Below are 26,672 nucleotides of genomic sequence, written 5' to 3'. Positions count from 1 at the left end.
ATCTCTCCAGCGTGTCCTGGGTCTACCCCGGGGCCTCCTCCCGGTAGGACATGCCCAAAACACCTCACCTAAGAGGCGCCAGGAGGAATTCTAGTCAGATGCCCGAACCACCTCAACTGGCTCCTTTCGATGTGTAGGAGGAGTGGCTCTACTTTGAGCTCCTCCTGATGGCTGCACTCCTCACTCTATCTCTAAGAGAGAGGCCAGCCACCCTTTGGAGGAAGCTCATTTCTGCCACTTGTATTCACGATATTATTCTTTGGGTCATTACTCAAAGCTCATGACCATAGGTGAAGGTAGGGATGTAGATCGACCGGTAAATCGACAGCTTTGCTTTTACGTTCAGCTCTCTCTTCATCACGTTAAGTATTGCATCACATTCCAAATCCAAACAAACTTTTTTGGAAAGCAAGTTTCTGCCAGCATTATATCCAATATTTGTGATGCTGTTCTGAATTGTTGAAATAGTCATATTATTGTATGGCAATCAAAAGCAGAAGCACAGCCAAATGTTCCAATTCAGCTTAAGAAGCTTTTGTTTTGTTTTTTTCTGGCTGAGAAAAGAAGGTGAGTGCTGGAAGCCATTACAGCGTAAACACTCAAGGTGCTGCTCGTCGACCCGTCGAGTCATTAAGAACAAGAAAAGGCAAAGGTAAGGCTAAATAGATCAAAAGTAAAAGAACAGGTGCACGCATCCGACACTTAAACACACCCACTGGTCACACACTGCCCCCTGGTGGAGAAGGTTTCAGTTAAAATTGGATGAAGTAAAGTAAGAAGTAAGAAAACGCTTAAATTTGCTAGTAAATCTAATCACATCTGTACCTCAGCATTGCCACCTATAAGCTTGTGTGGTTTCTCCTGCCGGCGTGTTTGAATATATGAGCGATTTGGCTGTTGGCGGTTCGGTTGCAGGGGTTCGTGTCAGCAGTGACCAAAGTGGAAGGTAGATGGTGTTAGCCTGCCTGTGGGGGCATCAGTACAGAAAACCTGTGTTTCATTTCAAACTGATCCACCGGTGCACCGAGCTCAGAAGAAAACACCGCAAACATCACACATCAGGTCTTCTTGTGCGTTTGATTGCTTACACTGTGGACTGTAACTATATGGCTGTGATTCAAATCTATGTATCCCCTGCAATCTCAGTGTCGTTATGTTTACTGTCCCAGGATGTTCTCTCTGTCCTGACTGTCCAAAATGAATAATGCAAAAGTGTCTCTCTATGTTCTGCTGCAGTTTAATGTGAGGGGCTTCGGGATGATTTAAGGCTGAAAGAGCTGCTCTCTCTTTGCAGGTTTGAAGTGTGAATAAAGGCCCTTGTGGCAGATTCAATAAGGAGCTGTCCTTGCAAAATGTAAATGAGTGTGGCCTGTGAACCTGCTGATTTGATAGCAGACCGGCAGCTCAGGAAAAAAATGTCAGCCACTTTACCCATGCAATGATACTTTGTATTTATTATTCTGCATGAGTAGTTTAGTTAATTTTGCTCAAATTATCCTGTTTTTAAGGCCAATTTTCTATGGGTGAGTGCTTTTTTTTTTAATATGGTTCATCATTCAGAAGCGTATTTGCAGCACAAAGAAGCTGACAACGGTATAATAAGCTGGGGGGGGGGATAAACTGAGACACAGATGGAAAACTGAAATTTCCTGTAAACAAAATAAAAACAATGCCTTAAATAATGTGACAAATATTACTGACATGAAGTAAAATTAATCAAAAAGAATAAGATGAAATTCAGAAAGAATCCAGAATAAAAGACAATAAAATGTATGTCATGGAACAGCTGTGTGGCAGGCAGAGAAGGACCCAAATACAGGAAGTCGACTTAAACTTAGCTTTGATTCACAGGGAGAAATACTAAATATACACAAGGCTGGAGCCAGAAATACATTAATCAGGAAACTGGGAAGCAACATTGGAACACAGAGGAGGACACAAACAACACACACATGAGGTAATCAGGGAGAGTGGAGACAGCAGGGGACAACAGGTGACCTAAATCACCTGACAAGACAAGGGAAGCAAAACTGAAAACGAAGCACACGATGCAGGGACTGTCAAAATAAAACAGGAAGTGAGTAAACACAGAAACAGACAGCACGGGGAGGCGGGCACACAGAGGAACACAGGGAAGTAAAACCAGATACAAAACACAAGAGACAAAAAACACAGAGGGACAAAACAGACACGGGAACAGAGGAACACAGAGCTGACATGGAGAACACGGGGAACCAGGGGAACCAGGGGTTAAGAACAAATAAACTGGAACCAAGAACAGAACACAAAACTAAACCAAGTATGTCCAAGGAAAGAAACAAAGAAACCAAACAGGGATTACTGCGAAAGGTACACAACTCAAAAAACCCACAATAAACTGAGAATCAGAGACATGAACAGAAAACAGTGAGTCACAGAGTCAGGATCATAACAATGTGAAGTCAAACCCGACTGTAATACAAGAAAATGTTTCCATTCTGAGTAAAATAGCTAAAAATAATGAACTGAATTTAGAAAACAAGCAAGAAAAAAGAGATGACATCAAAGCTGCTGAGTACATGAACAGAGGCTGAAATAATGCAGAGAGCTGAGATAAAACATGGTTACATCCCTGTGTGTGTGTGTGTGTGTGTGTGTGTGTGTGTGTGTGTGTGTGTGTGTGTGTGTGTGTGTGTGTGTGTGTGTGTGTGTGAGACTGAGCCACAGGTGGTTTTCTGAAATTAGAAAGATGACATCATGCTCTGACAGGCTGCTTGATCACACAGAACAGTGTGTGTGTGTTTGTGTGTGTGCGCACACATGTGTGTGTGTGTGTATGTGTTGATACATATTTTCACGCATAGATGTGTGAGTCAGTGTGAGCGCATGGGTGCAACTGTTTTATGGCAGCAGGTGTGTGACAGCATGTTGTACATATGTGAAATATGTGGTTACTTCACTGTCTGTCAGACTTTGAGTGTGCCCTTGAATGTGTGTGTGTGTGTGTGTGTGTGTGTGTGTGTGTGTGTGTGTGCGTGTGTGTGTGTGTGTGTGTGTGTGTGTGTGTGTGTGTGTGTGTCTCTGTTGGAACTGATGCATTTTTTGGTATGACAGAGCACTGCTTTCTCTTTCTTTTTCTTTTTGGATGCAGGGAGTCGGCATCCATCCATCCCAGATCCAGACTATCCCTGATCCCACTAAGTTCATTTCCCTGGGGAATTTTTCACTGTAATGCTGCCACTTGACATCCTCCTTTGCACCAGAAAGAGGATGGACTGTATAGTACGGATACAGGCCAAGGTTGATCTAATAGAGTTAACTAAGATAACGCTAAAAACTCAAACTTTAACTGAAATATAAAAATAAAAAAACAAAAAAACTTATTGAGCACTTTTGTGAACTTACAAAACAAACAAACATGAAATAAAAACACGAATGAAATGTGTTTAGTTTTAGTTTTTATCAGCTCGGTCTGACGAGGCTTTGCTGTGTTTTTTCTTTGAGATGTGACGAGTTTGTGAGTCATTGTTCTCTTTGTTTTGTAATATTTATTCATTAAGTGTATGACCTGCATTTTAAAGTTTTGAGTCTGGCATCACTGTGTTTCTTTCTCTTCTTTTAAAAAACCAGAAGTGACCATATTTGGACACATTCAGCTGTTATAAAGGGAAATAATAAACAAATCAGGCTGTAAACATGTTTATTTCTGCTGGACAGTTTTAACATTCGAGTCTGTGGAGACTGACTGCAGCCTCAAGTGGACATTAGAGGAACTGCAGTTTTCCCACCCCAGTGTAATATTGTGCTCCATGGTGTGGCATCTCAACACATGCTTGAGGCTAGCATTTAGTATAAATGGCAAATTAAAAAAAAAACATTAAAAATGCTGTCAGTGGGATAGGTGTAGTGTTTTTTTTATTGATTTATTATTGTTGATTTTGTTGTTGTTTGTTACTGATGTTTTTTTTTCTCTCCAATCTGTGAAAAAAAGGTGAGACATCATGTGCAGATGAATTTGAAAGAGTTTATTGATGGTCACATCATACAGTTTGTGATTAAAGCAGAGAGTGAGTGTTTCAAGAGTCTACAGCTGTATCTGTTTGAGCCCTCTACACACACACACACACACACACACACTCACACTCACCGAGCTGTTTGCGTTGACATATGGCTGCTGTGTTATCGGGTTTCTGCAGCAGAGATCTGTCTTTCACATTATCGACTGTTACTGGGTCACTTTACAAGATCTGAGCATACTTAGACACACTCTTCCCCTCGGGTCGCAGCAGCTGTGAATCATGGTGTGAACATTTGCACCAAAACAAACCTGTGACATTCACACTCGGTACCACGGTGTCACTGCTATTTTAAAATCCCTGTGAAAGGGGTGAAGGGTTTACAGCTTCCTCTGACTTTATGAAAGGATGAACCACTACGCCTGAAAGAGACAGACTAGAACACCTTTAAGATTAAGGTAAAGACAAGTCACCACAGCATCCACCATAGCTGCACAGGCAACTCTCAGCTCCTCACCTCTTCTGTTTCAATGAGTCACACCACAACACACAGTGGTGACGGCTCAGTCACACTGCAGGAAAAACAGGAGGCGACTTTGAAAAATCAGTGATTGCACTGAATGTTTTTGCATTCACTGACTGCAGGTAGTTGCTGTGACTACTTTTGATTGTTAGGTAATTGCACAGGTCGTCTCACGGGAGGCAATCTGTCTCCAAACAGTCACAGTCCGACTGCAGTCGCTCTCAGACACGTTGGTGAAGGTCTGCAAAGGATTTCTGCCTGCGTTGCCACATGGTTGTTTTCTGGTTATATTCCAGCAAGGTTGCCGAGTGTCTGTTATTTTGCAGCAACTACGTCACTGTTTGTGGAGGAATTTCAGAGTTTCAAATTGAGGTTCTGGCTGGAATTTTGAATGTTAGCAGATTGATTTATGACTAACTCCACCTTATTGCTGTTTTATTGTCATCTCGATGCAACAAAGTCGCTTTGAAGATGGCAACTCACTGCGAGGGATCGCAAACCTGGTCCCCATCTTTGAAGCAACCATTTGAAAGCAACAAGACAGGGTTGTGATAATTTTGGTCACTGTTTTCCTCAGTGTGACTGAAGCAGTGAGGTCCTGTCGTGAATATTCTTGATGTTTTTAAACCAACTTCGTGAGCGAGCGGTGGGAAAACAGGATGCTGCACATTCTGGGAGCAATGTGTCAGTCACAAGGTGGCCCCACCCTAAGCAATCCTTTCTTCCTGTTTGACTCCGACGGGGACCATCATTCACAAAATGAACTTTCTGTTTGTAAGATTTGAATTTATGTTCTCTATCACCAGTTTCATTAGGAAAGTGTTTACTGAGGTTGAAGATGAAGGGAGTCGAAGGCTGCTTTCCCACAGATTTCTACATATCTGAACTTATTTGATGAATCGCCCCCTGTTGGCTATTACAAAGAATGCAGGTGTAAGTTGTCTGGATTGGCTTCACGTTTAACAACCTGAAGCCTTTTCCACTTTTTTAAATACATTTTACATTTTATAACAGTGAATTCTTTGATTTTTTTTTTGCTTTTCTGGCAAATTTCTGACAAAAGAAAAAAAAAAGAAAAAGAAAAGATTAAAGGGTTGATTTGTTGCTGGTTTTTTTTTTTTTTTTTGATTCAGGAATCTTGGATTCTTGCTGTTTTTCTCTAAAAGTTCCCTCATTTTTTGATCTGTTTTACGGTTATGATGAAAAGCATTTTGACACATCAACTGTGAAAAGCATCAGAATGTCACACATGCTGCGAATACATATGGGTGACCTGCAGTCACACGGTGCAGCGTCACCTGCAGGGCGTGATATCTATAAAGAGTCACACTAGAACTGTACCTGGAACCACAGTGGGAACTGTCATGAAGGTTCACAGGTGCTGACATTTGTTCATGTGAGTTTCACAGTGATGACGTCTGACTTTGCAACAAGAGTAACAAAGGAGTAACAAAGCTCTCTCCCACCCACCACAGAGCTAACCTGATTTTTTTGATATTTTAAAAATAAATTTATGGATTTCCTGATAAACGCTTCAGTCCTATACTTTCAGTTATGTTCTCTGCTACTCCTCTATAAATATATCTGTATCAGTATCAGTCACAAACTGCAGTAAACAAAACTGTTTTGGAACAAGTTTGAGATGTTCCCACTGAAAGTTTATTTCTAATCTCTACAACTGTAACAGGTTTGACTCTATCCGTTACATTTTTAGGTCAATCTTGCCTTTAACTGTTAAGTTTAAATAGTTCTTACACAGTATTATGAGCCACTATTACAAGCTTAAAGTTTTTTCCATTTCAAATAAATTAAGTTTTAATGGTTTAAATGTATTTATTTTAAATTCCTGCTTTTAAAATTGTTTAAAACTTAAAAATAAACAAAAAAACGAAAGTTATTAACAGAAGGTGAAGAAACAACCACAGTATCTTTTTGTATGTATGCAATTTTGTGTAATACCAATTTGTGCCACATGATGGTGCAGTGAGTCAGTTTTAACCTTTATTGAACCAGGCAGGTCATTAAGGATACATTGTGGTTTACAGTGGTAGCCTGGCAGGAGGACAGTCTCTCACAGAAACAGCAGTAGTTTCATTTAATTATCAAAAGTTAAGCAGCAGCACACAAGCAAGAAGCTTTCAACACATCCATTGGCAAAATGCTGCCCCCTGGTGGATGAAAGTTTTGGTTTAATTCTGCAGAATTACAAAAAGTACCTTTTGGAAAAGTAAAACATTTCAGGGTTATTTAATCCCCCAGGTGTATTGCTAATACCCTGTTCTATGTAAATATTATATTTAGTTTTATTTTTCTTTACTCTGCCAGGATGCTCAGTGGTTTTCAGATGGTGGACGTGAATCTGCCTGAGCGTGCATCTGCAACACAGCAGACCGATGAGGACATCAGCACAGATACAATTAGTCTTGATAGTTTATTCATTTGTTACAGTGAACCCAATTACTGTACTGGTCCACAAACATGAGTTTAAAGCACAGTCTAACAGATGATCTAGCAGGTGCAACACACACACACACACACACACACTGCTGTCCAACATTAGAGCAGTGTGATGTGTGATTAATTAGATCACATTTCTACAGCAGCAGCAGCACAGGGCTGTAAATAGGTGGTAATGTGAGGCAGTAAAAGTCTGAGGGACAGACTGAGACACTGACAACAAAATACACACACACACACACACACACACACACACACACACACACTGATATATTTGTGAGGACCTTCAGTGAGACTGCAAAGTGTCTGACAAAAATATTCACAATTTCCAAAACATATTCAGTCCCAATGTTTAACTGAATACAAGAGTACACACACACACACACACACACACCCTGGGTCAGCACATATACACACAAGATAAATGAATCCAAGTAATTTCAGGTGAAAAGCTTGTGTTGCCAGGTTGGGAGTAAAGGCAGCAGGTGAGGAGAAAACAGGAGGCAGGCAGACCTGAGCTGAAAAAAAAAGAAACTGTGTATTTGGAGCATCCAAAAGAAATCCAATTAAAAGGGACAAACTCAGTCGGCTTATCTGATTTCTCTTTGGAAGATTTTACAAAATGAGACCTTCTCACTTTGGAGCTGTCATGTTAAAGCAGTGTCACTCAGATAAATCCATTTTCTGCCCTACGAGCAGCAGTCTAAGCAGACGTGTTCACAGTCTTTGGCCTTCTCATCAGCTCACCTCATAATCTGACCGGCGTGCCCTGGGTCTGCCTAAGAGGTGTCCAGGAGGCGTCAGATGTCTAAGCCATCTGAAATGACTGAGCTTCTCACCCCATCTCTCTGACACCTTTCAGAGCTACCTTCATAAGTAAGGGCAGGAGCATAGAAAAAAAGATAAAGATTTCAGTTTGATTCTCAGGGCAGAGGGTGTGGAGTTTGGTGGTGTCAGCTTACACTGGGGCAGTCAAGTATGAAGTGGCTGGAATGAAACGTCTTCATGTCCAAGGCCATGGCTCTCAGCTGGAAAAAGGTGGAGTATCCACTCCAGGTTGGGAGTTGGTGCCCCAAGTGGAGGATTTCAAGTACTTCAAGTAAGGGAGCAGGAGACTGCAGTGTCTGCAGCCCCAGGCTGCTCTGGTAAAGAGAGAGCAGAGAGTGAAATTCCTGCCCTCACCTATGACCCCAAGCTGTGGACGGGATCATGGATATGAGAGCCAGGAAGGAGATTCCTCCACAGGGTGGGTGGGCTGTCCCTAAGAGGTGAAGAGCTCGGTCATTCTTTCCTCTCACCTGGCAGCCCCTCCCTGACCCTGGTTCTGCTGAAGATCTCTTCCTCTAAAAGGGGAGTTTTTCCTCCCAACAGTAGCCAATGGGATCATCTGATCCTTGGGGTTCTCTCTATAATATTATGGGATCTTTATGATAAATTTACAATAAAAATGACCTCAAGACAACTGTTGGTGTAAAGGGGAACAGAATAAATCAAACAGAATCAGAATTTGTCCACATGACTCAACTCCAATCAAATATTTGGAGAAAAGCAGAACAGACTCAACTGTGTGCAGCTCATTTTTTTTTTTGTTGTTGTTTTCATTTATTTCAATGAGGAAACATCAGGACGTCTGCAGCACTGACCGATTCAAATAACTTTCATTTCCTGGCTCTGAAAGTCACACATCAAAATCTGCTGATAATCGATTGTGAAATTCTGGGCTGAAATATATTTGATCAACAGCCAATTCTGCTGTTGATAATTTTTTTGATACTTTTATTTAGTTTTTGTTGTTAATTATAAGCTCCTAATCTTCAAAGTGAAACAGTCGTCTCGTTAAACAGTTTGCAAAACTGCAGACGCCATCCTGCAGCATCTGCATCTATGTTGATATCAGCAAACAGGTGAAAGCACCAAACAACAAAGGGCATGAAGGCTTTAATAACTGTAACGCTACGTAATAAAAAAATTATTCTCATAAGTCACATCGAACAAACTGAAAAGAGGTTTAAGAGCAACTGAATGAAACTGCTGTGAGAACTGAAATGAATGCAGATCATGTGTTGATGGGTAAATAGCGCCCTCTTGTGTTTAGAGGAAGTACAACAAGATTAAGACAAATTCAAGCTGCATCATTATCATCTCAGTTTGATTGTCACGTTTTTTTCAAGCAAGGAAACTAAGATCAGTTTGTTTGTTTGTCTTACAGCATTTAAACTGCGATGCTTCAGCTTTTTTGTTTTTCTTCAAACTGAGCAGCAGTTTTAGGCAATGACAGTAAAATGAAGAAGCTTTCAAAACCGATGATGGGAATGCTCGTGGGCATCCAGGTTTATCCCAGCTGTCATGGTACAAGAAGCTGGATAAACCCGTCTGTCATAAGGCTATCACAGAGAGACGGATTCACACTCAGACTTACGCTCTGTGGGGGCTCGGGCGGTCCTCGGGTGCCGGGGCCCTGGGGCCCTGCTGCCGGCCTGTGCGGGGGACTGGCCGCTGGGGGGGGCTGGGTTCTCGTTGCCTCGGGTTCTCTGGTGCCCTTGCTCCTTGACTGGGGGGGCTCCGTCCGAGACCTCCCACCCCTGTCTGCTGGGGTGGGTGTGCGGTTGTCTTTGGAATGAGTGGCCGCGGGTCTTTGTAGGTCCTGGTGGGCTGCTGGTGGCCTGGGCTTCCTGGGGCTCTCTTTGCCTGCCTCTAGCTTCTGATGGGCAGGGCTGTGGCGTTCTGCCCTCATTGGTAAGTACATTTCATGACACAAACACAAATACTCACGTAATCATAATACAAAAGGGTTGGTCTGTGTGATCAAGCAATTTTTGTTTTCCCCACACAATTTTTAATTTTGCAAGTATTGTCAGTATCTTTTATGTTTAACAAGTGACTAATTATTTGGTTTATTCATCCTATTTTTTTCTCTCTATTCTCTTCTTTCCCTTCTCTCTTACTCTCTCTCTTTCTCTCTCCCTTTTTCTTTTCTTCTTTTCTTTTTCCTAAGCCTGTCAGCTCTGGCAAAATTCATCACAGTATGCTAAAAATAATTCAAATAAAATAAAGGGTCACACACTTACAAGAGAAGCCTATAGAGAACCTATAGAGCTCACCTTGAAATAGCAAATATGTTTGGCACAACAACGCTTTCAGGTCACAGTTCTGTTTGCAAGATCTGCCAGACATGAAAAAAAAAAAGACTTAGGCTCAGTGCAGGTCTTCGCTCTGCGGGCGGAAGCTGGAGAACCCAAGCAAAAGGCCCCCGCCTGGATTTGAACCCAAGACTTTCTTCTTGTGAGGCAACAGTGCTTACCACTACACCACTGTGCCACTCACATGCCATTAAATACACCAAAAACTCAGTTTTGATTTGCTTCTGTAACCATTTATCTACGTATTAATTCCCCATTTATTTACTTTGCCTTGGCAGAAATATTTTCAGCAGTCAGTTCTGTTGTGAGATGATTTCAACCAACCAGCAGCCATAAATTTAAACTTTTGCCACATAAAGGTACTTTCTGTAAACGAGCCTCTTCAAATTTTAACAAAAACATTCATCGGCTGGGAGCAGTCGCTGTTTTGATATGTTTTCATATAGAATAAGATAGAATAGAATAGAAAGCTTTTATTGCCATCAAACATGATGAAAATGTAGAGCTTGGTCCGTATAGCCGGTAATAAGTCGGATTTGTTTCCTGTGGGTGTTGGACTCCGTCAGGGCTGCCCTTTGTCACCGATTCTGTTCATAATTTTTATGGACAGAATTTCTAGGCGTAGCCAGGTGGCGGAAGGCTTCTTCCTTGGTGGCCTCAGAGTCTCATCTCTGCTTTTTGCAGATGATGCGGTTCTGTTGGCTTCATCAGGGGGGGGCCTCCAGCTCGCAGTGGAACGGTTCGCAGCCGAGTGTGAAGCGGCTGGCATGAGAATCAGCACCTCTAAGTCTGAGGCCATGGTCCTCAGCCGGAAAAGGGTGGAGTGCCATCTCCGGCTCAGGAACGAGTTCTTGCCTCAAGTGGAGGAGTTTAAGTATCTCGGGGTCTTGTTCACGAGTGATGGGCGAAGGGAACGGGAGATCGACAGGCGGATCGGGGCTGCTTCTGCAGTGATGCGGACGCTGCACCGGTCCGTCGTGGTGAAGAGGGAGCTTAGCGTAAAAGCGAAGCTCTCGATTTACCGGTCGATCTACGTTCCTACCCTCACCTATGGTCACGAGCTTTGGGTAGTGACCGAAAGAATAAGATCGCGAATACAAGCGGCAGAAATGAGTTTCCTTCGAAGGGTGGCTGGCCTCTCCCTTAGAGATAAGGTGAGGAGTGCGGCCATCCGGGAGGGACTCAGAGTAGAGCCGCTGCTCCTCCACATCGAAAGGAGCCAGTTGAGGTGGCTCGGGCATCTGATTAGGTTGCCTCCTGGCCGCCTCCTGGGTGAGGTGTTCCGGGCATGTCCCACCGGGAAGAGGCCCCGTGGTAGACCCAGGACACGCTGGAGAGATTATGTATCTCGGCTGGCCTGGGAACGCCTTGGGGTCCCTCCGGATGAGCTGGAGGAGGTGGCTGGGGAGAGGGAAGCTTGGGCTTCTCTGCTTAGGCTTCTGCCCCCGCGACCCGGCCCCGGATAAGCGGAAGAAAATGGATGGATGGATGGATGGATGATGAAAATGTAGATATGTGTGCTGCGCTTCTGTTAGCATTTCATATTTCTGTGCAGCCCTGCCTCCACCTCCTCGACAGGCTTTGTGTTTTGCAGGCCCCCAGTGTAGGTAAGGACGTGTGCTTAATGACTGACCCGGCTGACCCCCAGAAACCTCTCATGGTCCTCCAGCCAGCTGATATTTCTTCATTGTAATATGTTCTGTAGATGTTTTGGACACTAAGTCATATCTGTAGATTTTTTCAGTTCCCTTCAGTTGATTTTGGAAGGTTTTAAACTAGTTTGAAAACACAGGAGGTTGTAAAAATTACTTTTCAAAGATAATATCCTCATTTGGAAGCAGAAATGCACAATGAAATGTAAAAAAAATGTGGTAAATGTTAGCACAAAGCAGATGTATTACATAAATGATTATAAACATGAATTAAACACATGAATTCATTCACAAATAATGAAAAATAAACTGAAGCATTTTTCAAAGCTAAAAAAATAAATAAATAAATAAAAAATGTAAATCACATTTTGAAAATTTTCATGTTTGTTAATGTATTTGCTCTCTGTTGGTTTTTCCTGCCTGTCTCACTGTCTGTTGTTGAGTAGATTTTGGCAGTTTTGATCCTCCATAATTTTTTTGCAGGATTCACTTTTATTTATAAAGACTGTTGTACAACAATCCAAACATCTAAACTTTTGAATTATTTTGTTTTCCTTTCTTCTTTTTAAAATGTTCTTTTTTCCCCAGAAACTCGCTCGTGTACCAAAGGATGGATCCAGGAACAGCATCATGTGCAGGAAATGTCTGCACCATTCCCGCTCCTCTTCCTCCTCCTCCTCCTGTCTGAATCTCATCTGAACTCCAGTAACCTCTCTCCCTCTCCTCTCTGTGTTTTTGAGGAAAGGCGTGTGCGAGTGTGTGTGCGCTGCCAAAAGGTCTGAAACAGACGATTCTGCTCCCTTCGCTCTCCCAGATGTTGCTTCTGCTCTCTCTCTCTCCCAGTTTGAGGCGTTGCTATGAATCAAACCAAATATTCCTCCAGACAACAGATGCCTCTCCGCCCTCTCAGCTCCTCTGTGTTCTCACATCAGCACAAACTCGCAGCCATCGGTGAGGATGAACAGGCCTGCCGTGCTTTCACACACACACACACACACAGACACACACACACACTGCTTTTATTCAAATACGGCACATGTCGGAAAACTTTGTTTTCTTGGGTTTCCCTGCAGATACACAAGTGTTCAGTTGTGGTTCAGTGGTAGTAAAAGGATTGAAATGAAATCACTGTTCCCGACACAACAAGCAGCAGCAGCTCAGCTCCGTCATGCACCAAATAATCTGTCACTTTTACAGCAAATCTCAGTACTACTCAAACAATATTTCATCAGTGTTTTAACCACACTCAGGCCTTAGATGTGTGTTTGTTGAATCAGGGTGCTTCATAGTCTGCTCCATTACCTCGATGCTCGACAGCATCACCACCAGGCGGCAGAGGAGCCTCCCATACGGCAGCACTATCTGCCCGGTACAGCATGCAATGTGTGGCCCCAATGTGCTAATAAAACGCACACACTGCAAGTTTATTTCCAGCATGAAGAAACATTTGCACGCTGACAAACACATGCTGATTTTGCCAACCATAATTAGTAAGCATAATTGTATTATGTGGTCCAGTTTGTTTGTTTTCTGTGTAACATATCTCACCTCCATCTAAAGATGATATATCATCTTCTGCATAAAAACTCAACTGTACTAAACTGTACAGCTCTGCTGTGACTTTAGACAGAAACCTAAATACAAGTGACATTTGGAGGGTTAGAGGATGCTCTACCTTGTTGCTCGCTATGGTTCAGAGTAGCAACATGAAAAACTGAAGAGGCTGAGAATGAGCTCTGAAGAGCTTTGGTGGGCCTGTATCTGTTCAAATGAAGAGACAAACAGCTGAAGGCCATTAAAAAGACGAGAACGTCCAACGCAGGAGACGCAAATCTTTAAACTGAGTGTGGCAGCTGAGATAAAATCTTTAGTAGGTTTTAGTAAAGTCTTTGTCTTACCTTTAAGGAACACAAATACAATCTAACTTAAAATGAACGTTTTGCCTAAATGAAGCGCTGACGTGTCCTGAAGCTTTACCTTTACTGTGGTTCTGATCGGGGTCTGAAATCTTTGGTTTTAGCTTCAGGGTGTAAATGTTTCTATTTTTTTCTTTGGTGATTTTCTCCACAAGCTTTGAAAAGCTGCGTGGCTCAGCAGCTTTGATCTTCACGCAGGACAAAAATACTGCACGCTTTTCTCTTTGCCGTCCTGTCCAGTCTGCTCAGAGACATTTTTATCTGTTGGGTTGTTTTTGTAGCTGTTCTTTTAAAGACCACAGTGTTTTCAGGGATTCACTGTTTCATGATTTTTAGAGTTGCGGCCGGTTCTGGTTACCTGTGATTACCATATCAGGGACGTTCATTCTCTGTGACATCAAACAGGCAGTCTGCAGTCTGAGTTTTATATAACTACATAACTACTTCAAACTTTGGCTATGTTTTTATATGAGGGTCCATCAATGAAATATTGTACACATGACATAAGATAAGGAGAAGCCAGGCAGGCCCAGTTTAATAACCTTTGTGAGACCAAACACACATGTTGGTGCTGAATGAAGTAAGCAGACCTTCAGCTGACTTTTCATTCATTCACCTTTTTATTTAATCACCTCCTCCCTCGTGTTCGTTCTCCAGCTCCGTGTTGGATCACTGAATTGTTTAAGGAGAGACCCGCAGCCCATAAATCCGTGAGTCAGCCACAACCCAACTGCTCTTATGTAACACTCCCATAATGCAACGGTGCCTGGTCCTTCGTTCTGCTGCCTTCAATGCCGGCACAGCCCCGCTGTAACAAAACGGAGAACAAATCTGATCTGTCATCGGATATAAACACAACATGTCTGTTTACTACAGCGTTTTGCAGCTGATCTCTCCAGCATGGAGACGCCCATGAAAGCTGCCAGCAGCTTTTGTGTTTCTCCATCAGGTGCAGAGAGGCTCGAGCGAATGAACGTCTGAGGCCCAGAAGCCATAAAAAACTCGGCGCTGACGCAGAAGACATCTGCTGTTACAGCCACGCTCCGAGCAGAGTCTGAGCTCTGAAAACAAACAGAGCCGACGGCGGGACTCGACCAATTTTAGAAAAGCTGAAAAATGCTTTTGCTTTCTCTACGAAAACAAACTTCTCTGAAGCTTCTCGCCGTCTCTGATGGACTTTTCTGCTTGTCGTAAAAGTCCATTTTTGCCTTACAGCTGCCAATGATCTGTGAAGCTCAGCAGAAAGTTGTCTAGTTCACCATCATGTGTTCCTGAAGTCTGAATGATGTGGTCACAATATTAGGAACCACTTACAGTGAAATTCAGGACGATTCAAACTTCTATTAAGTTTAGATCAGTTACAGGGATGATGGTCAAAGTAGCAGAGTGTAGCAGCATGTTCTAGCAGGTTGTTGAGCAGCTTGAAAATGTATGAAACTTGGAACACATCGTTAGTCAGTCACATATAAAGAAACTTCTGAAGCGTTTCAGTTTCTGTCCAGCAGCTCGTCTCAAATGTTGATAAAACAGGAAGTTGTTACAACTCAAAACGTGGTGAAATCTACATGCCAGTGTTGGGTCACAGTAACAGCACTGCATAGTGGCAATAGGACGTACTTCTTCCACCAGGTTACTCATGTCTGCTAAAGGTCCAGGCCTGGACACTTCAACACGCTAACGTTGCATCCAAAGACAGAAGAAAAGATTGATTCACTGGTTTGTGAAGTGCCGGCTTCGTTTGTGCAACAACCAGCAGGAGTCCTGACCTGAAGGCATCAGCGTGCCCTCAGAAAACGCCTCCACTGCAGCACTTATTGATTTCCAGCTGACATTTCATCAAATAAAGATGTTAACTCGCTAAAAAAGGACGATAAAGAAAACCGGATTGGACTGAGCTACATCCACTGAAACCTAGTGTACACTTAAACCTATATTAGCCTATAAATACAAGACAAAAATACACACTGTGGCACCAGGCTTGTCCCCTAAATTGCAACCGGCAGTGTGAGGAACAAGCAAATGCAGCACATTGTCACCACTAACCATATATTTCAGCTGTGCTTCGTTTGATACGAGCCTCAGTTGTCTGACTTTATAGCGGCCTTGGAATAAAAGTGAACGTGAAAAAGCAGAGCTGGCATTATGAGAATATCTGATCTAAAAATGAATTCAAGGCTTTTCCAGGACCTGCAGAAACACTGGAGCTGTTTTTAGGAAACCAGACAGAGAGCTCTGATGATCTCAAGCTTACCGAGAAAACCACACACACACACACACACACACACACACACACACACACACACACACACACACACACACACACACACAGATCTGTGAGGAGCTGTGCAGTTTCTGTATGTTCAGTGAGAGTTGGCCTGCAGCCCGGATCCAGTTTCTCTAATTATGGACAGAAGTTAAATTGTGGCGGTGACGCAGAGCCTGCAGCTCCACACAGTCAACAGAAGGAACTCACAGCTCCTCACTTCCTTCCTCTTCCTTTCAAAAGAAAAGTCCTGATGTGGAAGTAATTTATCTGAATGATCATCAGAGACACAGCAGTGATTATTACTCACAGCACAGTCATTATATTCTGACCATTTGTTTGGTATCCATGAATAAATCCTTTACATTCACTGAAAGAGAATTTCCACATCTCACAACAAATCCATCACATTAAATGAGAAAAACTGCAGTAAAGACAGATAAAATAAATATAACTTATATATGACATCTCTGGCCTTTGTATTTTATTTAAATGGTTATGCAGTTCACAACAACAGTAACTTTATGGTACATTGAAAAGTAACATAACTTGTCTTTTGTCCTGCCCCCCCCCTCTCAGCAGATGACCCCCCCTCCCTGAGCCTGGTTCTGCTGCAGGTTTCTTCCTGTTAAAAGGGAGTTTTTCCTTCCCACTGTCACCAAGTGCTGATCATAGGAGGTCGCTTTGACTGTTGGGTTTTCTCTGTATTACTGTAGGGTCTTTACCTACAATATAGAGCACCTTGAGGCGACTGTCTGTTGTGACTTGGAGCTGTATAAATAACATTAAATTGAACATCACAGGGAGAACTCTGGCGATATGATGATCGCTATGAGGAGAACTTGGCAACTATGGGAGAAAGAACTCTCTGTTAACAGGAAGAGACCTTCAACAGAGCCAGGCCCAGGAAGGGGTTACAACTGGTTGGAGAGTGAGGAATGAGAAGAGAGAAAAGAGGAGCATAGAGAGAGCAGACAAAAGACATTTTACACATTACTGAGCAAATGCCTTTAAAACTGCCTAAACTGAAAGATGAAAAAGAAACTAAAGACAAAAAGAAACATTTTGTTTCTTGGTCACAGATGTCTGCTTCCATCAGGTGAAAAGACAAACAGCTGGTGGAAGAAGGGAAAATAACTGACTTTAAAATCTCTTTAAACCATATAAAATAAAATAACAGTTCTGATCTTATCATTTATGTTATATAAAGAAAATATTTGTCAGTTTATGGTTTCTTAACTTTAAGCAAGTTTAAATTTCTAGTTTTATTTATTATTTGTATTTATGTATTTTTTTTTATTCTTACGTTTTTATCAGATGTTTAAGTTTTAATTTTTCGCAAGAATTTTGTTTTTGTTTGCTTGAATTCAGAAGTTCACTCAGATTGTTTCAGTTTCTTTCTTTCTTACAACATGAATCTAAAGCTCCGTTTGCCCGTTATTTCTCTCTCTGTGTGTGTGTGTGTGTGTGTGTGTGTGTGTGTGTGTGTGTGTGTGTGTGTGTGTGTGTGTGTGTGTGTGTGTGTGAGAGAGAGAGAGAGAGAGAGAGAAAGAGAGGGGCTCTGCTCTCCAGGCGCCTCCTCCTCCTTCTCCAAACATGGCGCCGGCCCGCAGCTGTGCTTCCTCCCCGTCAGACGGCGCAGAGAGGGAGAGAAAGAGAAGAAGAAGCGGGTAGAAACTTGCCCCAAACTTTAGGAAAAAACTTTTTTTTTAAATTAAAAGTGTTTCGAGCTCTTTAGAGTATTCAGCTGAGACTTTACGCGCCGGTTTTGGAGACGTTTACGCGTCAGGCTGTGCGCGTAACGGAGAGCCCACCTGTCCGACGAAGGTAGATTTCACTCCGTTTCTTCTAGGATGTGACTCTTCCTGATTCCTGTGAAATAACGGAGCGGACCGAGCAGGCAGACGGGTGACTCGGGGTCAGAGCTGGCTCTGGTTAAAAACATGTGCAGCCCTGTGACCAACAGGAGCACAGAGGCTGTAGAGGAGTGAGTCTTTCCAGGGGAAGGGGGGAAAAAAACGCAAGACAACTTTTCCGCTCGTCCACACTGAGAGGATGGATGGAGAACATTCTGCGCTGTCAGGAGTAGAGAGGGAGAGAGAGAGGCTTCCACCAATTTACAACAGTTCCCCTCCTGCTGTAAGAAAACCGCCTTTTCTCCTCATTTCTTCTGCAACAGAATGATTTCCCCCTCGTTCCTTTCTGCTTGTTGCACAGAAAACATGTTTCACATGCTACTAATTGTTCTGATATAATGCGGAATATTTTCAGAAAGGTATTATTTTTAAAAGTAAAAAATGGTAGAGATCAATATCCCATTTCAAAAAGACAACAATATGATTTCTGGATAAGGATTAAAGATTTTCATGCATATGTTTTTAAAGAGAAATAAATGACAATTAATAATTAATAGTTCAAACAAACTAAATCTTTGTGTTCCAGTAAGTTTGGTAAGAGCTGTTGGTGCTGTGTGATCATTTATCGTACAAACTGATTTTCAGAACACAAACCACACATAATGAGAGAGCTGGAGATTAACTACAGCACTGCATCACTCTCTCAGCATGCATCTCTTTTAAATGCAGATTCACATTCCACTTGATCATCATTTTATAATAAGAGAGCTGAAATCTGCTCTGTATCAAATTTAGAAATTTGACTTGGATTTGAAATTGTGTAACATCGCCTAACCTGACCTAACAGATAGAAAGGTGACATGCAACTGAAAACAAAAAAAAACTGCACTTTTGTTGCTTTTTGGAAAAAGTGATGCCCCTGTCTTACATAATGACTCCTGCCTCCAACTCTCCAGCAGTGATGTAATCGTTTAAACACAGAGCAGCGAGCTGGGCGCTCGCATCGGCTCCCCAGTTGGGCTTTTCACCGGCGTTTGGATTTTGGTTTGGTTCTCTGTGTCACTTCGGAGCAGACTGGCGGGCTCGCTGGCTGCTCGGTTGATGTCATCTCCATTGTGTCAGGGAGCAGGAATGTGCAGATCAGAAGGTTCGGGGCTAATAAACAGTCTGTCACTGCTGAGACCCGCTCGGTCTGGAAATGCCATAAAGCGGCTGCATGCGTTTTCTCTCTCTGGGGCTTCAGATTCTTCTTCAGAAGCTCTCTGGGCGCTCGGGCTCAGTGTGATCTAAAAAGATTCAGGCTCAGAGTTTGGATAAAAGTCTTCTGGAGACAGTGGCTGTCATTGTATCACCAACCAGTAAAAATAAACCAATTGAAGACAGCTGGTGCTCACTGAGGAGGGAAGCTTTTTTTTTTCTTTAACAGGTCGTGTTTCTGAGAGTTGCCCGAGGATGTGAAAGCATGTTATTATCGGGAAGATTTTCTCCAGACCTCCAAGAGTTTGATGAGCTGATAGTGTGGTTACTTAAGATGAAGTCCAGTAAAAATGGACTCTTGGTGGCAAACGTTTTCTGGTTTGAGCCTTTGATTGTTGGGTTGTGCTGCTTTTTGGTGCATCTCTAAATAGAACGTCCCATAGAACCAAATCTGAAATAAAGCCTGTTTAAAGGTTTGAAACGCCTCAGTTCATTTGGTATCGCTCCACCATGAACTTTCAGAATAGCATCACTGCAGATAAACTGCATTTATTTTTATGACAGCGACACAGTGGTGTAGAAAATGTTCAAAGTGTAGATCTTGGGCAGCCACACAGACGTATTTTGACATTTTTGTCATCCATATGATGCCGTCCACAATTATTTTGCTGGTGGAAAAGCCCCTAACCAGCTAGCCCCCAGCATTGCCATCAGCAGGTGATCAGCCTATTAACCCTTTAATCATCGAAGCACAAATTAAATGGCACGAGCTGAGTGGGATTTAATGCAAAGCTTCGACTAGGACGTGACTTTCTGAGAGTCAGATTAGATGGCCTTTGATAGACTTTGTTCTCCTTGTCTAATTGGCACGTGTTTATCTAATCCATCCATAATAATCCATAACCAGTTGATTCAGTTTAAAATGAACTATACGCTCTGAGAGAAGCGGGTGAGATTTGGATGGATGGAGCTCTGTTTCTCTGCAGGAGAGAAAATAACTTCAGATGTGCTTTAAAAGTTTGTTCAGACAGAAACGTCGTTTGTGCAGATTCGCCTGGTTCACATTCCTGTTTATTTGCAGCAAACAGCCCTCGTGCTAACCGAGTCTTAGCCGACAGCTCGCTAGAAATGGAAAGACCAACGGTATTTGTGTGAGTGTGTGTCTGTGTTTGTGTTCACCTCAGCTTCAGACTAAACTCAACAGAACTTTGTCTTTCCCTCGTTTCCCCTGATTTCCCTGTCCTGGGTGACATCAGCGCTTTCCTTTGACTTTGAATGTGATCCAGGTGGCTCTCAAATGTGCTTTAGGTTCTCTTTGAACATGCAGTACACACATGATTTATGTGAAGTGGAGCTTATAAAACATCTTTTCTCTTCTTCTTGGTGTCTTTCTAAAGCATAGCAGTACGCTGGGCTGATTATCAGAGCATGTGAAGCTGGTCTAACATAATAAATGCAACAGAAACACGGGAACAATGGAGGAGTGATTGTAGCCATCTTTCTGGGAGGTTGGTGGTGACCTTCTCTCTGAACAAACAGTGACCTGCAGTGTTTTCACATCACCTTTTCAGCTTTCTTCACATATCCAACAAGGTGACACTAAATAACGAGGCTCCCGTTCTGCTGGTATCGGGCTGCTCTTTCAGTGGTTTATGGGTTTTTTTTCAGCCCCAAAGATTGTCGCTTGGTTTAAATAACTACAGGGACTAATATTTGCTTTATTTTGCCATCACTCGTCTCCAATCTCATCCCACACTTGTGGCGATGATGATGATGATGATGATGATGCACCAAATGTGCTCAGAGCTAACTGACTGATTCTGTGATCCATCTTGCTGCCATCGTGCTGCTAACTGGAGCCAATTTCAGCCTAAATCAACCCAAACCAGCGGACTTAAAACATATCTGGGAGCCAGAGTCAGCCTCACATCTGGTCCTCTGGTTCCAGAACTCAGCCAGATCTGGCAACACTTAGGCATACTTACTCAAACTTGATGAGGAATAATATCCGTGGATCTGGCAAGCCTTTTTTAACAGATTGCTGAGTTTTCGTGTTCAGGAAGTGCTGTACATCAGCTGCAGGTCAGGCTGATGGATGATATCATCAAAAGCTCAGAGGATGAGATCATTAACTGAAACCTTTGATATGTTAAAGCATAAAACAACAATATTGAGAAACATTTGGCAAAGAATCACTTGAAAGATGACAAAACAAGCTGTGGTGTTCTTCTTATTAAAAGATATATATTTCTATAAGTAGCTGTAGAAACACAGTTTCTCATTTATATCTGATTAGAGATAAACAGCTGACGAGGAGGAGAGGCTGAGCAGTGTGTGAGACGGTCAGATGCTCAGCTCTTCATGGTGCGGTTTCTCTCTGGATGACAGCATTTCCTCTCAGACTAAATGACTGAGCAGAGCTGGACACGACTGAAATCACAGGACTGCTGCTAAGGCTGTTTAATTGTTGTCAGATGTGAAGCGGGACCTAGTTATCAAGAAAAACTTAAGCAGGAATTATTTGTTGACAACCTCATTTCCTTGATCGAGCTGTTTATGCTGCACGAGAGAGATCACCTGTCAGTCAGCTGCTGTGGGCGGGTCTGTGGCGATGATGAAAGAGCGAGTGATGTGGCTTCACTGAGAGTGGACTGTAATTACGCACACATCGCTTCTAAAGGAGGATGCAGGAAACATCAACAGGCTAAAAGTTTACAGCCACTCTGTGAGGTTTTTAGCACTGTGGCAACATGTTGATATTTAGCATCTTAGTTTAGCCTTTTAGTACACTAATTAGCACCATACATAAATTACAACAAAAACTGATGTTAATTTCATAAACATTTATAAACAACAATGTTCTGAATGGAGCACAACTGATAAAGCAGCCAGTACAATGTTGGTATTTGCTAGTTTTATCACATTAGCGAGTAATTCAGCTGATATGTGATAATAAATTGAAGTAGAAAATTCAGAAAATATCTTTGCAGTTTCATTCTGGCTGATGAAATCGGACATGTGTTGTTGGACGACAACTTCAAATTCAGCCACAATCCCAACAAGTGAGATTTGAGACATTGCCGTCTGGCTGTACTACGACCGACATCGTCTGGCTGCTGATGTGGGCTCTCAGTGCCCGCCCACATCAGCCGATGGCTCAGCTGATACCTTCCTACATATCTGATCGCAAATCTCGTATAGGCTGTGTTACTTAAGCTGTTTTAGCCTGCCCACAGTTCCTGCTCATCTGCAAGCTTCTTTGCTACCCACCTCCACCCCAAAGCCCAAAATAACAATCTTCTTTTGATTCTAGTGGTCCTAAATATTTATGATGATGCTCTTGGAGGTTTAACTTGCTAAAACAAAAGCCCTCATGGACTGGTTTTTATATAGTATAGCACTTTAAATAGTGCTTTTTTACTCTATCTGAGCACTCAAAGTGCAGCATACATGGCAACCCCAGCCAAGCAACCAAGATTTTCTTCAGGTCACAACAACAGTGATGAGCAGTCATGCTTGCAGCAATGTTGCCTCCAACATGTTTCTGTGGAGTGCTCTTTGGGCTGGTTTCCAACTTTAGGTGGCGCACCCGTATTTACAGGCATGTATTGCTCATTATAGGGAAAATACATTTAGAGAAACCTTGACAAAAGATGATCAGTATCTATTTTTTATTGTATTTATTTAAAAGTACAACTGGCAACAGTCCTCTAAAGATACAGATGACAGCATCCCTATAATATTATAGAACCCCAACAAATTGGAGATGATGGAGAGGAAGAACTTCCTTTTAAGAGGAAGCAATCTCCAGAAGAACCAGGCTCAGTGAGTGCTTGATCCTGAGGGAACATTTATGTCTATTGTGAGTTTTATGGCTGTGGGGACATTTTAATTGAAACTACAAATGTTTGGCTCATGGAGGCTCAAAAGGAAAAGTCAAAGGGTTGCTGAAGACTGTAGGACTGAACTTTATTTTATTTTAATAGCCATTAAATACTGTGCACAGTATTTCTCAACCTGTGGCCAATTATGGAGCAATTCCTTTATTGACGCCCACTGAGTGAAATTTAAATTTTAGTTGAAGTAATGAGAATCTTTTTCAAACTCTAGGTCACGATGGATCACTGCACTGTAAACTGGAACATCTAAGTCATTTTAATGTCTTTTATTTAATGAGTATTCATGCATTAGCTCTGGGTTTGTATTTGATCTGATTCGAATGAAGAGCCTGTTGCATCTCATTAACGCTGTGGAGCTTCTGTCCAAAGAGACGAGATAAAAGAGCACGTGTCTGTTTGTGTGTGTTTGTAGTACTAGGCCTCTACTGTGTGTGACTCACTGGTTGTGTATAAGGCTGAGGTGAGTAACAACATTAAAAGCACTGCCAGGTAAGTCCCCTTGTTACGATGTTGTGCTGGGCAGTGTGGGACACGTGGATAACACGTACCAACCACCGACACATTTCTTTAAATAAAAGAAGACGTAACCACAGGAGTGTCACCCTCTACATTTTAAAATCCTCAGAGTTTTCTTTCTGCGCTCTTTCTGCAGACGTTTCCAGCTCAGCTAACACTAGTGAGCTTAGGTTAGCAAGCCGCACACATAAACTGTCAGGGCTTAAATTTCAGTACCAGTTTGCAGGTATTTCACGTAATTCTACAACTTCAGCATTTCTAATGCAGGAAATTCACACGCAAAGTGATAACGTTCTAATAAAGTTTATCGCGTCCACCGGTGTGGGAGGACCCGCCAGGCCGACTTCCGAACAGGACAACAACTGGCGGGCTCGTCCTCCCTCTCTCTGAGAGACTGCCAGGTCCCTCTGATGTTCCAGAAACTCTTGCTGGGATACACAGACAGACTTCCAAGATGGGAACGTGCAGACATGGAACACCAGCTAAAAATCAACATTAAACTAACGGGAAACCTGCTCGGAGAAAAGAAACAAACGTGTTGAAAGAATGCAAACGTCAGTCTAAGTCGATGTTAAATTCAGACAAAGATGGCATCGATAAAGTGAAGCTACACATTTCAGGCTGACTGGCTCAGGATATACTCATGGCTTGAACTTAATTAATGCTAAGTAACAGACAAATAAAAAAACTTGAATTTCACTCACCAAAACTGAAAACTTCTTATGCTGATTGATATTATCTGTCAGGTAAATCTGCTGAAAATACACAAGAGGTACATTATATGAGAGGTCTGGTTCAGTGAAAGGCCTAGAAGACAGCTACTGGTTACAGCTCCACCTGCAACACTCCAAACTTTAAGCCTTAACAGCGTCCAAATGGACTAGTTATTAAAAAAAAAAATTAAACCGGCACCCAGTTGTGATGAAGTGGGAAACTCCATATAGACCAGAATGTCAGAATATCGAGACTGACGTTTAGAGGCAGCCTAAGGTAGAGCACACCCATCCATGAAGCCCTCGACCGCAGTCCACAAGACCCAAAGATGATTTAGCAGCAACAGGGGGATGTACACAATCAGAGACAGGTGGTTTTAATAATGTGGCTGATAGGTGTCCACATCACATTTTTTATTTTTGAAAATGCAACCTGTCACTAACTGTGTTTATGTCCTTTTTAGTGCTCAAGAGAAGAGAAGACAATGATATGGAAACTGTAGAGAAGCAAGTGTGTGTGTGTGTGTGTGTGTGTGTGTGTGTGTGTGTGTGTGTGTGTGTGTGTGTGGGCCTACACCAGGGCTAAGATTTGGTTCACAGTGTCCCTCAGGGTCTCATTTCTTTTGAAACTGATTCATTTTGAACGGAAGATTAACTGTCTTCCCGTTCCAGCCCCTGAACATGACACTACTGGTGTGTGTGTGTGTGTGTGTGTGTGTGTGTGTGTGTGTGTGTGTGTGTGTGTGTGTGTGTGTGCGCGCGCCTGTCACAAGCGGCTGCTGTGCATCTGTCGAACTCTCCACCTCCTCTTCCTTCCACCTCTCATGCCTCATGCACTATCTGTTCTCTCCATCTATTCTTTAATTTCCATTTCTCTGCTGACTTCCTGTTTTCTTTCTCATATCCTCCTTCATTTTCCCCCACTCCCCCCATCTTATCTGCATTACTTCACTTTCCCCCTCTTATCCTTCCTTTTCTGCTCCTCTCCTCTATTTTCATTGTACTTTCTTGTCCCTCCTCTCATCTTTGTGCCACATTCCTCTTCTCCTCCCCCTTTCCTTGCCTCACCTTACTCCACTCTCTGTCGTCTTCTTTTTGCCCAGTGATTTTCTTCTCTCTGCTCCTCCTCATGTCTTCTTCTAATTGCAGTCGTGGTTCGCGGAGACCCAAAAAACTCATGAAATACCAAAGGATTAGAAGGGGATTAATCAGTGATGAATCACAGAGAAGATTTAGTGAATATTAAGTTCATTCATTCAGTTTTGGTCATGTTGTCATTGTCTGTTCATGCAGCTCAAAGCCGGATTTCATTTTGGAAGTTCAGATTCGAGAAAAAAGTCTCAGCAAACAAGAAAGGAGAGAATTGGTGGATTCTGTGTTATGGACCAATGAAATGTAGGCTTCAAATGTTCATTATCGGGTCGTGGTCCTAAGCTGGAGTTTCTAGAAGATAGAGAGAGAAGCTGGAGGTTGTGCCTGGTTTCAGAGGTTTTAGTTTGTATGTGACTGGATCTCAGAAAATAAAGCTGGTTTTCCATAAATGTTTGTGTGTGTGTAGCTGCAGTCACTAAAACTGGCATCTTCACACTGACTCCCCATCATTCCTTCATTCAGGTTTTTCTCACGTGAGACTGATGGTGCTGATTAAGGAGTCCCAGAAATCTAACGGTGCATCTGAGACATCAGGACGTTTCGGTGATCCTAAACAGATCTAGTCTGTCACATGTGCAGAGCACAGCAGAGGTTCTTCTTTAATAGGCTTCGTGATCATTTTTTTTTTTTCTGTGTCAGGGTTTGGGACGAGGAGCCAAGCAGCCTTTTCCATCTCTGGGCACCTTCATCTCCACGCTCAGCCAGAGGAGGGACGTAGCTGGGCGTGGATTGCCTGGCGGCATCACGGCCACCCTGACCAGCACGCATGGGCTCAGACATGGTGAGTGGATCCAGTGTCCTCTGGCCAATTTCTTGCTATTTCAGTAAACAGAGTGGCTTCAACCTTTTTTTTTTCTTTCTCATCAGAAAAGGAACTTTAATCAAACCCCCAAAATGCTGTGTTTCTCCTACATTCAGCTTTAGGGCTGCTAGTGTGTCAGTCCCTGTGGAGCGGGAACAGATCACTGCTTTGGTTATGAGGAAATGACACTGGACTCATAAAACATGATGACTAAAGACCCATAAATTAAAAAAACAAAAACAAAAACCTCTCTCCGCCTGTTTAAAGAAAGCATGGGACTGGAGATCTCTCTAATAACTTGTGTGAGTTTTGGGCACAGAGATTTGTGTGGCTTTGAGAGCTGCACACTGAAATGCTAAAAGTAATTAAATAGATGACGTGTAAATTGTGCAGTTTGGAGTCATTTGTTACATTTTTGATTAATGTTGCAGATTTGGTAAGAAAAGGCGCATATTGTGCATCTGTGTTACTCCTGTAGCGTTGAACTATTGGCCACAGAACTGGACTGTATTTGTGGCTGTAATGAGGCCGAGTGCACGTGAAGCACCTACACTTTCTTATATGAATTATTAAATAACACCACATATACTT

The 26,672-nt window shown here is 42.6% G+C and overlaps 1 protein-coding gene across 1 annotated transcript in view; it reads left to right on the top strand.

Annotated features, from left to right (window-relative positions):
- Positions 1-17,564: 17,564 nt before the first annotated feature.
- Positions 17,565-26,672, top strand: part of hectd2 (HECT domain containing 2) — a 64,147-nt gene continuing 55,039 nt past the window's right edge. The window contains exons 1-2 of the mRNA XM_030748116.1: positions 17,565-18,085; positions 25,919-26,060. Of these exons, the coding sequence (XP_030603976.1) occupies positions 18,002-18,085; positions 25,919-26,060 (226 nt within the window). The 5' untranslated portion in view covers positions 17,565-18,001. The remainder of the gene's footprint in view (positions 18,086-25,918; positions 26,061-26,672) is intronic.

The sequence above is a fragment of the Archocentrus centrarchus genome, chromosome 15, assembly GCF_007364275.1.
Source record: "Archocentrus centrarchus isolate MPI-CPG fArcCen1 chromosome 15, fArcCen1, whole genome shotgun sequence".
NCBI classification, from domain to species: domain Eukaryota; kingdom Metazoa; phylum Chordata; class Actinopteri; order Cichliformes; family Cichlidae; genus Archocentrus; species Archocentrus centrarchus.
The sequence above is the reverse complement of the archived record's forward strand: the minus strand, read 5'-3'. Positions and strand labels throughout refer to the sequence as shown.